At 37.1% G+C, this 12,504-nt stretch overlaps 1 protein-coding gene across 1 annotated transcript in view; it reads left to right on the forward strand.

Moving 5' to 3' along the window:
* Positions 1-12,504, forward strand: part of LOC107671705 (low-density lipoprotein receptor-related protein 8-like) — a 95,426-nt gene that overhangs the window by 65,605 nt on the left and 17,317 nt on the right. Inside the window, exons 6-9 of the mRNA XM_016464635.1 lie at positions 4,655-4,777; positions 5,223-5,345; positions 9,555-9,674; positions 10,048-10,173. Of these exons, the coding sequence (XP_016320121.1) occupies positions 4,655-4,777; positions 5,223-5,345; positions 9,555-9,674; positions 10,048-10,173 (492 nt within the window). The remainder of the gene's footprint in view (positions 1-4,654; positions 4,778-5,222; positions 5,346-9,554; positions 9,675-10,047; positions 10,174-12,504) is intronic.

Genomic DNA, 12,504 nt, shown 5'->3' on the forward strand with positions numbered 1-12,504 from the left:
TGGGGCGTGTCACACAAGATGCATGAATTGCTGCCTTGGACTCTCTATATATGCCTCGGAGGTGGTCTTATTCAAATAGCTAGCTACCTTCGTAGAAACCAGCTGCATATTGAAACAGCACGATGGATGACACAGTTTCAGACTCAGACAATGCATATCGAACTGGCTGTGTGTTTTCTTTTAAACTTTTCTGAGCTGGCAGACTCGCCAGAAACCTAACTAAATACAAAAAAGCTAAAAAAAAAAACGTGAAAATTTCATCCAGTGTCCCCTTTAAAGCACTTGTTGTATTTCACTGGTATCTAAAATGGTGGTGTCGTAACAATCTTCTTTATTAGAATACAAGGTGACATGGGTCAAAAACAATAAAAACAAAATTGGAAAAAATTGAATCACTGGCCCGACCAACTGCCTGTGTGTAGGACGTTCTATTTATGAGAAATTCTCTTTCATAACAGTAGGATTTAAGGATATGCAAGAATGTGGATTGATTTTGTAACATGCTTGTGTGTGTGCATCAGCCCTCTCTCTGTTTGTCTCTTTGTACATTGCATGGTTCATCTTTCTTTCTCTCTGACTCAGTTTTCACTTACTGAACTTGTTGGCTACTGCATTGATGCACACAAAGCAAACAGTCCCAGGGATTGTGCATGAAGGTGCTCGGCATCACCACCACATTTGTGGAAATATCTTTGCAGGACTCTCAGCAGGAGTTCTCATTGTGAGGGCCACACGACCTCAACAATGTTTCTGAAGGGCACGTCGCTCTTACATGCTCTGATGGGAATTCAATTCTCTTAGATACTGTGAGGTTTTGCCAGAGATGGAAGGCGATGGTTCATGACAGATAATTCTTTTCTGACTGCCTGCCATTTATTATCTATTCCACCCACACAAAGACAATTCGTATTATTGAAGCCATTATTGCCACGTGACTCAAGGCATTTGGTGTGGAGACACACTTTAATTTAGTTTGACAGTGATGGCAGCACATACACCATTGTTGTGTAACGTCATAGAACAATGATAGCATTTTCATGCACTTTTGCAGTACGTTAGCCTAGTGTTTGTGTATTCATGTAGAGTACAGTGTTTCTGATCTTCCAGTGCACTTATTATATAGAAAGCCCTCCCGGAGCATCGAGTTAAACATTTAACTCGATGAGTTAAACATTTAACCCAACCGCTGAGTCAAAACAGCCCAATTGCTGGGTTTGTCCCTATTTTACCCAGCACTGGGTTTGTCAGACTCTGTTCCGTGTTTTGCTGGGGTTAAATGGGCTGTTCAAGGGCACAGTGCTGATGCTCATGAATGTAGAGACTACACTCTAAAAAATGCTGGGTTAAATACAACCCAGTGCTGGGTAAAATAGGGACAAACCCAGCAATTGTGCTGTTTTGACCCAGCGGTTGGGTTAAATGTTTAACCCAACCTTCTGGGTAGTAACCCAAAACATTCTGCTAATGTTACTGGTAGACGTGTTCATAACTTTATATAAACATGAAATCATGAAACCTGAGGAGATTTGCTATTTTTATTTTTAAGACTTACTGTACAATTTGTGCCTGGTGGACATCCACACTTTAAAAAATGCTGGGTTAAAAACAACCCAGTGCTGGGTAAAATATGGACAATCCCAGCTATTGGGTTGGTTACTACCCAGAAGGTTGGGTTAAACATTTAACCCAACCGCTGAGTCAAAACAGCCCAATTGCTGGGTTTGTCCCTATTTTACCCAGCACTGGGTTGTATTTAACCCAGCATTTTTTAGAGTGTACTCTGCACAACCCACACATAACACCATTTATCTTTGTGCCGCATCTTAATGGGTATAAAAAAAAGACGTAGAATTAAGCTACAGTGAAAGCATGTATCCTTCGCTGACTGATATGACAGTTTGCAAAGAAAATGTAATTATTTATATTGAAGGGATAGAAAATTCTGTCATTTCTCACGTCATTCCAAACCCATAAGACTTTCTTTCATCTTCGAAACACAAATAAGGATATTTTCTGACAGATTTTTGTCCCTCCAGTGAAAGTCCACGCACTCAAACCTTTAATGCTTCAGAAAGTTCATACAGACATAGTAAATGTAAAACATATGAATCAAGCAGTACCATATTTGATGTGCTCTATGTATATACATTTATCAATGTTTATATGTAAATAATAGCCTAAATTAAAGCTGTTCATCATATAAAATGATCATGTCTTTTCAGAAGACTTGGATTCAACTGCTCAATTCATATGGATTACTTTTACAATGTGCTTATGGACTTTTTTTTATTTTTTTTATTTTGATGGCATGGACTGTCAATAAAGGGACAGAAATCCTCGCTACGTGAGACTACACTTCTATTGCACGGTATACCTCTCACCACCTAGCCCTAGTTACAATATCGCACAAGGTGGTTTGTTTCGATTTTGCAATTTAATTTCATATACATCAGCAATGACTTTGATGGGCATCAGAAATCAGATTTGTCAAAATGCTGTCACAGCCTTTCACATCCAAAATCTCCAGGCCACACCCAAATTCAGATTCACATCCCCGCTGTCATACTCATTCCCCAGGCATGGAGCTGCCACAAGGTGTTTGTTATCTAACATAACAGTCTAAGAAGAGCGGCTTTGGTAAACAACAAGATCCCAGGAGTATAAACCGACCTTAAGATCTCGAGAGTCATGGGAGAAAGACAGGTGCTCTGGAGAGGGCCTGATTTTAATTACGATGCATTCTTATACTTGACTTCTGTTGGCAAGATAAGCTCACTGGGTTCTTGTTTTAAACCTGCTGCCTCTTTTTTCATTTCCACCATCAGGTAACACATCCAGGTCAATTATGATGTCGCTTTGCCCAGGCGAGCAGAGTGATACGTGCGTTACTAGGCAACCCTTGAGCGTGTGTCCTTGAGCATCTTAAAGCCCTTGCAATAGAGGGAGGATACATCCACCACAGACTGCTCTATAATCACATTAATCCCTCGTTCTTATGCAGCATTTCAGGAGGATTTACTTTGAACTTCATAATGGCCAATATTGTTTGTGTTCTCAGATGTGTTTGCGTAATTAAGCCACAGTCAAAAGCAGCTCTCCAGAAACACTAAACACTAAAGAGGAACGCTTTAGTGTTAGATCACATTTGTGTGTTTGTGGATTTTCTTGGACTTTGAAAGTGCCTTTAAAGTGTCATGACAGCCACACACACTTTGAGATCAGGTCGGATTTGTTTTTAGATCTTACAGCAAACACGGAATGCTCATATACTCTGTGTGTGTGTGTGTGTGTGTACAGTTGTGGTCAAAAATTTACATACACCTTGCAGAATCTGCAAAATGTTAATTATTTTAACAAAATAAGAGGGAGCATGCAAAATGCATGTAATGAGTACTTTTTAAATAAAATATTGTACATAAAAGATCTTCACATATAGTCCACAAGACAAAATAGCTGAATTTATAAAAATAACCCCGTTCAAAAGTTTACATACATTTGGTTCTTAATACTGTGTGTTGTTACCTATGATCCGTGTGTGTGTGTTTTGTGATGTTGTTCATGAGTCCCTTGATTGTCCTGAAGAGTTAAACTAGGGATGGGCGTATCGATCCGAAGTATCGATATATCGATACTGACGCGAGTATCGAAAGTATCGATACTCAAACAAAAAATATCGATACTAATGTGCGTTTTATTTACCAGTGGTTTTGTTTATTTAACAAAAATAATAATAATAATAATGCGTACAATATGCATTGAATTGGACGAATAACCTTTGTTAGCGAGTAATTGTGTAGGATAGAACTATTTTCCTGCTCATCTGAACACACGCAAATGTTGCAAGACACATCCCTAAGTTAAACTGCCCGCTGTTCTTCAGAAAAATCCTCCAGGTCCCACAAATGCTTTGGTTATCTATCTTTTCACACTGAGGGACTCATATGCTATTACAAAACTATTACAGCTGTTACAAAATGTTCAAAAATTCACTGATGCTACAGAGGGAAACACGATGCATTAAGTGCCAAGGTGGACATTTTTCTTATTTTGTTTAAATATAATATTTTTTCATTTAGTACTGCCTGTCAGAAGCAGACCACCTGTCATAATAAACACAAATATTTTAGGAATCTGTCAAAAACTTATTTAAAAAAAATGATTGTCATTTATTAGGAAAATAACAAACAACTAAATAGTCTAAATATGGGCATCTGAATTTAAAACAATTTTTTGCTTTACTATTTTTCTGCCTTTCTTGTAAAACAGTAAAATTGAAAATTCATGGATAACAATGATAATTATATTTTAGCATAAGTGACTAAAGAGCTTACATATACTGGTGGATAAACCATTACAAACATAAAAAATTATTTTGGTAACCACCAATACTGTTGGTTTAGGGCAGCTGTGACACAAACCTTAAACTGGGTGGTGGTGGTCTAATACATTTTTTAAGCACTGTATATACAGTATATAAAAAAGGTCATTTTTCCCTTTTTTAATGAATTACAGACAACATAAGTATTCATAGGGGTGTTTACCAATTATGAAGCTCCAATGCATGTTCCCTACAGAAAAAATACTGTGAAGGTCTGTTTGGGGTCTGTGTGTCAGCGTTTGGCTGATGTCTGTGCTGTGTTTGGCTCATCTGCAGCTCTGCTCACATGCCGGCCTGATGAGTTCCAGTGTGGAGACGGATCCTGCATCCATGGCATCAAACAGTGCAACAAAATACATGACTGCCTCGACAAAAGCGACGAGGCTGGCTGTGTCAATGGTACGTCTTAGCGTCTGTGTGTGTGTATGTGTATGTGTGTGTACTTCTTTGCACAAATCTTTTGTGCTGGTTATTCAGCAGGGTGAAATGTATCCCAGAGATTGGTTTTGGCCTTTAATATGACACCCTTCAAAGTTTAATGAGTGCAGACCTGTCTGTCCATAGCAGAAGTGTGTCCTACTGTGTCTAAGCAGTAATAAGCTTTCATGTGTGGAAATAAATTGGCCAATCCTTTTGAAAGTGGCTTTTATATGGAAGACGTGCAGAGACTTCACCTAAACGGCCCACGTCTGTTAAATCACCAGTCTGTATCTGTGCACGAAAGACCTCTGAGTATTTGTGCTTATGTTGGAGGAAACAAAGCTAAACTGAAATGAACTTAACAAATCAGCAGCCATCTGTTCTGTAAGCATCTTTTGCCTTTTATTTCCCTCTCATGCTTTAGCCACAAAGTGTGAAGGACCTCTGAAGTTCCTCTGCAGGAATGGGGAATGCATAGACGGGAGCAAGGTGTGTGACAACGTGAAGGACTGCAAGGATCGGTCAGACGAACCCAAGAAGGAGTGCAGTAAGAAAACTGTTTGTTGATATACAGGAAGAATAGAGAGCTGCAAACGGAATGTGAATAGTTTAGCTCAGATTATTTGGTCTTAGAAGAGACTTAGAGTTTACACTGAAATCTTTGACTTTTGATTGCACATCTGAGACATTTTAAGTTCTCTTCTGAAAATATTTTGAAATGAGTAAAGTATAAAGTATACTTCAGTGTTGACGTGAATAATTTGCCTGTGTGAAAAATCGAATGCATAACTTTTTTAAGTCCCCCTGCAGCCACTAATTTTATCCTTTAAAACTTATCTTTGATAATCAAAATGACATATTTGAGTGTTTTTCCCATGGCAATAATTTATTCATGTCTTAAAATGACTTGAATGTAACTCCACAACTCATTAAGTATATGCAGACTCATGAATATGCTAATTAGTCCCCGCCACCATTCAAACCAGCTCAGACCTGCTCCACTTTCACTCAGTTAAGAGAAGTAGTGAACGCTATTCAATGCCAAGTGACAATATTGTATAAATGGTTACCGCTATGTCATTCATTGCAATTTCGAGAATGAATCCGTGAGATCTAATCACTAAAATGGTTTTGAGACTTTAGTCTTTGCAACTTCAGGGATCTTATCTATTCACGAACAGCTTGTAACACTCCAAAGAGAAAGGAAAACTTGAAATCGCATCATATGACCTCTTTAAGGGTTAAAGAGGAAAATTCTATTTTTTTTTTTCAATTATAAAAAATAAAGACAGAAATATACTATTGGAATGATAAAACTGTACTTTAAAATAAAAAAAGATTAATTATAATAATAAACATGTTACTATACTAAATTATTCACTTTCAAGTGTTAAACCATCAAGCTTTTTTTTAGCAGAAAACTGCAGGGAGATCTTTAATTGTGTTAGTTGACAGTGGTTTTATAAATGCTTCTCGTTACTGATAAAATGCTGAAAATGGTCCACAAAAATGTTGGAAATTATACGAATGTAAAAATGAAGTGATCCCTATGCATCTTCCCAAATGCACGTTGTAAGCGACATGCAGAAATGGACTTCATGTGGAGCAACATTTACTGCTCCACAAAAGATCTAAAAAACACTGTCTGTAAGAACCAGTTGAAATATTAAAAGATCTTCTGCATAATCTCATTTATTATTGCTCTTTATTTCATTTTCAATAGGAGACATGTGGTAAGCGGCAAAACACAATTTCGCTGGTGGCACGCAATCAGAACATTTCACTGAGCTCATGTCGGAGTGTTGAAAACACGATGAAGATCATTTTAAATGTTATAGAATTCCCGAAGTTGTATGATCCATCAAAAATCTCTTACAGATATATAACTAAACGAATCCAGAGCATGCATGTACGTGTCAGTTTGCCAGTTAAAAATGCAATTACGTGTAAAATGTCAAAGTTAACTGCGTCTGACATGAAAACTATGCTAGTCCCATGAAATTATAAATAGCGAATAACACATAAGTTACAAAAGTTCCGTTATGTTTTATTTATTTAGCTTTTAGTAAATATAAATGTGATGTTGTTTGCAACTATGGCAACCACCGCCCCGAGACCGCGTCACGAACAGCGTCTCTACTGCACAAATCACTTCCACTACGAGAGAAAGTGGCGACTGCGTGGCGATTTCACCGTTTGCCGCGTCTCGTGTGAAAGGGCCTTTAGTGTTAGGGATTTGAAACCAGACATGAATGATAAATCAAATCATGTTGTTTATTGAAGAGAGGTGCATTAATATTTTTTTTGACTTGGTCCAGAATCAATCAAGAAATCACCTAAAAATCACTCAGGAATTTTTAGCGACTACATGGCAACATGCTGAAAAAGGTCGAAATCAAATAGGTTACGTAGGAAGTTGCTGGAGCACCACTGAAGGTGCATCGTAATTTATATGGCAGAGAAAACAAGATTTTTTTAATTCAGTCTCACTTTCATGTATCCCAGCACTATCTGGGGCAGAGCTGACGAATCGCCATCTTCTCAGAGAATCCATTAGCATCAAAGAGGAATGAAGACCTGCAGTGGTTGTTCTAGAGGCCTGAGTGTGTGTGTGTGTGTGTGTGTGTGTGTGTGTGTGTGTGTTTCCTCACCAAACCTGCACCCTTATCCTCTTCCCTCAAATGCCACGTTCACCCACGTGCCGTAATAATCACCGTCTCCAGAGAAAGTGCTCATAACTCCATCTTAATGCCCTCAGTGTCTTCTCCTTTAATCCTGAATCCTCTGCTGCTCGTTTGACATATGGCTGGCTCCGAGCGACGCGGCCCTGCCCCAAATTGTTCACTTCCATGGATTTTGTCAGGATGCCAGCACCTACTAATGAACGCAGAGAGCTGGAGAGAACACCTGGTCCTCAAATGCTACCTTTTGAGAGAGTGCAGAAGAAGAAAGAGAAAACACATTGTTGCTCGTCTCTGGCCCACACAGCCATCTCCATTTTGCCTCATTAAATTATTGTCTGCAGAATGCTCAATATGTCTTGCTGCTCACTCGAGCTTTCAGACACAATGTGTTCCTGGGATTCAACTGCAAACAATGCAACGCTAAATTCAACACACTGAGTCACAAGATGGTTCAGTGCCTGAAAGTTTCAACATCGTCTTGACACTTTCTCTATAATATCACTCACACTCGCATGTGTTTTTAAAACGGACCCTTGGGAATGTAAATGAGGCCTGAAGATGGTAATTGTGTTGGGTTGTTATTGCTCTAATATAGTCAGCCACTCTCACTCACATAGATGAAGAATTTTATTTTCTTTGCCAGATGAAGGAAAAAGCTCATGGCTCATGTTTTCCAGTACAAGGAAGCGACAACGGTATTAAACAAGTGGAGCAAATTGAAGTGATACAAAAATAATTGCTGACAACATGGGGATGTGTCTGAATTATATTTGCTGTTCCTATTTAGCACTAGTTATTATTACGGTTACACTTTATTTCGATAGTCCACTTTAGACATTCTACTAACTATAAGTAACTTTGTAACTACATGTCAACTACGTCAACTAATTCTCATTAATTTGCAACTACATGTCTACTAACTCTCAGAGTAGACTGTTAGGGTAGGTTTAGGGTTAGTAGAATGTTGACAAAGAAAGAGTTAGAAGATATTAAGCAGACAGTCTACTAATACTCTACTAACTGCTAGTTGACATGTAGTTGCAAAGTTACTTACTGTTAATAGAATGTCTAAAGTGGACTATCGAAATAAAGTGTTACCATTATTACTAACAGCACACCTCAGTTGTTATTATTATAACGTGATATAATCATATAGCACTGTATACAACGAGTGAAATTTGTTTTCAAATGGCTTGTATTTTGCATAAAGTGAATGAAATCTTCTGATCAGTCATCCCTTGTGAAAAGAAGTATGGAAATAATATACTTAATATATTTAAGTGCAAACTGAATGGAATGTTTTCTGACACACAACTGCATGTTAATTACAATTCAATGAAAATGTAGTTTAAATTTATATAAAGAGTGTTTTTTCCTCACTTAAGTGGGACTTAAGTACATTTGTATTTGTAATTTCATAATTCTACTGTTTTTGAAATATGGTAAAAGAGTGCTGACTGAATGTACTGACAAGTATTTGTAGTAAACATTTAAATGTATTTAAAATATATTTCATGTAATTGTTATTATCTTATCTTTTATTTTACTATCTTGTATGTTGTGTAATTCAATATATTTGTAATGCACATTTATAATGATGAAGTTGCAATTTAGTACTTTCAAAATATATAAATTTCAATTGTAATATTGAATAAAGCACTACAGTTAAAATTAGATTATTAAAACATGATCATTTAAAATGTACTTAAGTGCACTTAAGTATGTTAAAGTCATGAAAGAGTGCTTGTTTAAGTGGCCTTTTATTTCGTTATTAATACAGTGCAAATACAGTTTTTCAAAAAGTAAACTTTTAAGATTTGAGGAACACTACAAGTGCATATTCAATACAATTAAAAGCACTTCTTTCTTTATTTCTTTTTTTTTTACAAGGTATAAGCTGTTTTGCTTTAATACAAGGGAAACCTGTTTTTGTCAACATCAATTGTGCATTAAATTGATATTTCTATTGTCAAAAAAACATCACTTAGAGTATTTCCAAATTTTTGGAGGGCACTGTACCTTTCAAAGTCTACATTTTACAGTCTAACAACCGTCTCTTCTCTCTTTTGTAGGTTTGAATGAATGTTTGTTTAACAATGGAGGCTGCTCACACATCTGTGTGGATCGTCCCATTGGATACGAGTGCCAGTGTCCTGCTGGCTATAAGCTCCTGGACAAGAGGACATGTGGAGGTCAGGCCTGGTTCAGTGATGATTTTGACAGTAAAAGTAAAGCTGATTTAACTGAATTTCATACTGGGCAAGAAACTGGGCCTTCAGCTTACAGGCACTCTGTTCTGTTCATGTACTAAACAGCTGAATCAAAACACATGGATAACACATGGTACATTTGACTTATGTATTAAACTAAGATCTCACAGTAATAACTGCATTTAAATGAGATATGTTTAGTCTAGTTTGGTCTTGATGTGCACAATGTGCCCTTGATCAATAGCAGGTCATAACAGACAGTATTTTCCTATATACTGTACGATGTAGTAATGATATTCAGCCGTCTTGAGTGAGTGAGCATGTCTGCAGTCACGTGTGTCTGTTTACTCTGCAGATATCGATGAGTGTGAGAACCCTGATGCCTGCAGTCAGATCTGTATTAATCTGAAAGGGGATTTCAAGTGTGAATGTCACCCGGGTTATGAGATGGACCCCGTAAGCAAGACCTGCAAAGCTGAGGGTGAGACATTCCTATAAAAAAACAGATGCTTATTATGATTTCTGACCTCAGCAGAGAATTGTGTTTTTTGTATCTTCATTATCCTTACAATTAAGGTCATTTCCAGGTTTATTTATGCTAGTTAGGTGCTTGTTAAACTAGCTGACCAGAACTCCAATGTTGTAGCATCCAGTATTTTATTTTTTTTTCTGGTGAAGGAGTTGGTTTGTTTGACAGAGGAGCACCTGCTGATTAAGCCATACACACACACACACACACACACACACACACATACATACATACATACACACACATATAAATGCAATAGATTGAGCGAACATAACAGTAAAACTTTACATTTTTAGAAAATAATTCTAATTCCAAAAACACTGTTTTCTCTTTATCAAAACATCCTGCAAAAAAAAATAATAATTATGATTTCCATATATATATATATATACGCAAGGATCCTATTTGTGGACTTCAGTTTGTCCTTCAATACCATCATGCCTGACCTTCTCTCGGACAAACTCACCCAGCTTTCCGTGACCACCTCCATCTGTCAGTGGATCACCAGCTTCCTGACAGACAGGCAGCAGCTAGTGAGGCTGGGCAAACTCACATCGGAAGCTCCTGTCGTCAAGTCAAATTCCTTGTGTGTGTAAACATACTTGGTAATAAAGCTCTTCTGATTCTGATTCTGATTCTGATTATATTTCCTATAGTTATAGTGCATTATAAGTCTCATATCTTGCCATCGTTAACTTGTTACTTTACTTAAAGCAGACAAAGACCACTTATAAATAACAACAACATCAACAATAACAAAAAAATTTAAATATTTATTTCTTAAACAGCCATACGATCGGATATCTGATCAGATGAATGTGTAATATGACAAATTTGATTTAACTATATTTATTGTAATATCAGTAAGATAGTAAGATACTGTACAGATCTTAAATAAATAATGTCAAGATATGAGATTTATAATCCATTATAAATTAAGCGGATTTAACATGGTGTTTATCGCGTGTTATAAATAATCACACTCATAAAAGTTATAACCACAAATAAGTTTTATAATGTATTATAATCGTTGTTATGATTATTTTGACATGAAACAACATATTATACGTTTTTTATAATGCATTATGCATTCATTATAAGTGTCTGCTAAATGACTAAATGTAGACAGAATACCCTTATAATGTGTTATAAATATGGGCTTCATAGAAAGTTTTACCAAAAATTGCAATAACAACGAGTTTATTGGGAGTTTGAGTTCGGGAGCCGACAAGACCAAAACAACAAACAAAATGTTCTTAGTTTTTAAACCTTATCTAACCGAAAGAAAAGAAAAGAAAGTACAGCCCAAAAAAAACGAGATCAGAAGGTTTTACAAACCGAAATGGTGTCAGGCTCCTTACTATCCCAATTTTTAGTATTTACAATATTTACAAGCCAAGCAAAACCAAGTTTAGAGGGCAATCCAAAAATCAGTGTCAATCAGGCAAAGGGGGTCAAATACACCAGCAGATCTTTTGCTACAACACTTTCACAACAAAACACAAAATAAACAGAGCCACTTGTGTAATCTGATTCACAATCTTATCATTTTTGAATCAGTATTATTTTTTGTTTTACTACGGGGCCGTTGAATGCTTGAATCTGATTGGCTGATGAACGTTCTGAGGTGTGCAATTATTTTCAGGGAAACGCACGGCGAACGTAGTTCCAGGCAGCTCTCTTGACCGCATTACAGTTCCATATCACTTCGCATAGTTAACTGTAATAACGGAAATTAGCATACAGTACCTATACAGCACACAGGAATTACTGCAATCACACGTGCTCGCACACGCACACTACGGTCACGCAGTTTGCACAAAAAGGTGTTGTCAGCGCTGCCCTGACGATTTTATCAGTTAGCCTATATAGTGTAGCAACTTAAAGGCTACACATGACATTTCTCACTAGCGAGGTAATAACAGCGCTGTTTAGAGACGCTGCTGCAGAACACTGTTGAGGGATGCAGAGGTAGCCTGATTCACACAAGCTCTCTCTCTCTCTCTTTCTTTCTCTTTCTCTGTGTGTCTCTGTCTCTCTCGCTCTCTTTCTAATAACTTCATTAATAACTGCATTAGAATGCTATCAACGGCTCAAGCCTCCATTACCAGCTTTAAAATGATGTTTTGGAACTAGCAAAAGAGGCGTTGGATGAGATGCGGAAGAAATAATCCTATTCACAATAGCGATTTAAGTACAAAAACCGGACGAAACCCTTTAAATATATCATCTGATCGATGTCTTGAGGTGTGGTAACCGTAGTATAAGTGGAATAATTGACTC

Source organism: Sinocyclocheilus anshuiensis, unplaced genomic scaffold (assembly GCF_001515605.1).
Source record: "Sinocyclocheilus anshuiensis isolate Anshui unplaced genomic scaffold, SAMN03320099.WGS_v1.1 scaffold524, whole genome shotgun sequence".
Lineage (NCBI taxonomy): Eukaryota > Metazoa > Chordata > Actinopteri > Cypriniformes > Cyprinidae > Sinocyclocheilus > Sinocyclocheilus anshuiensis.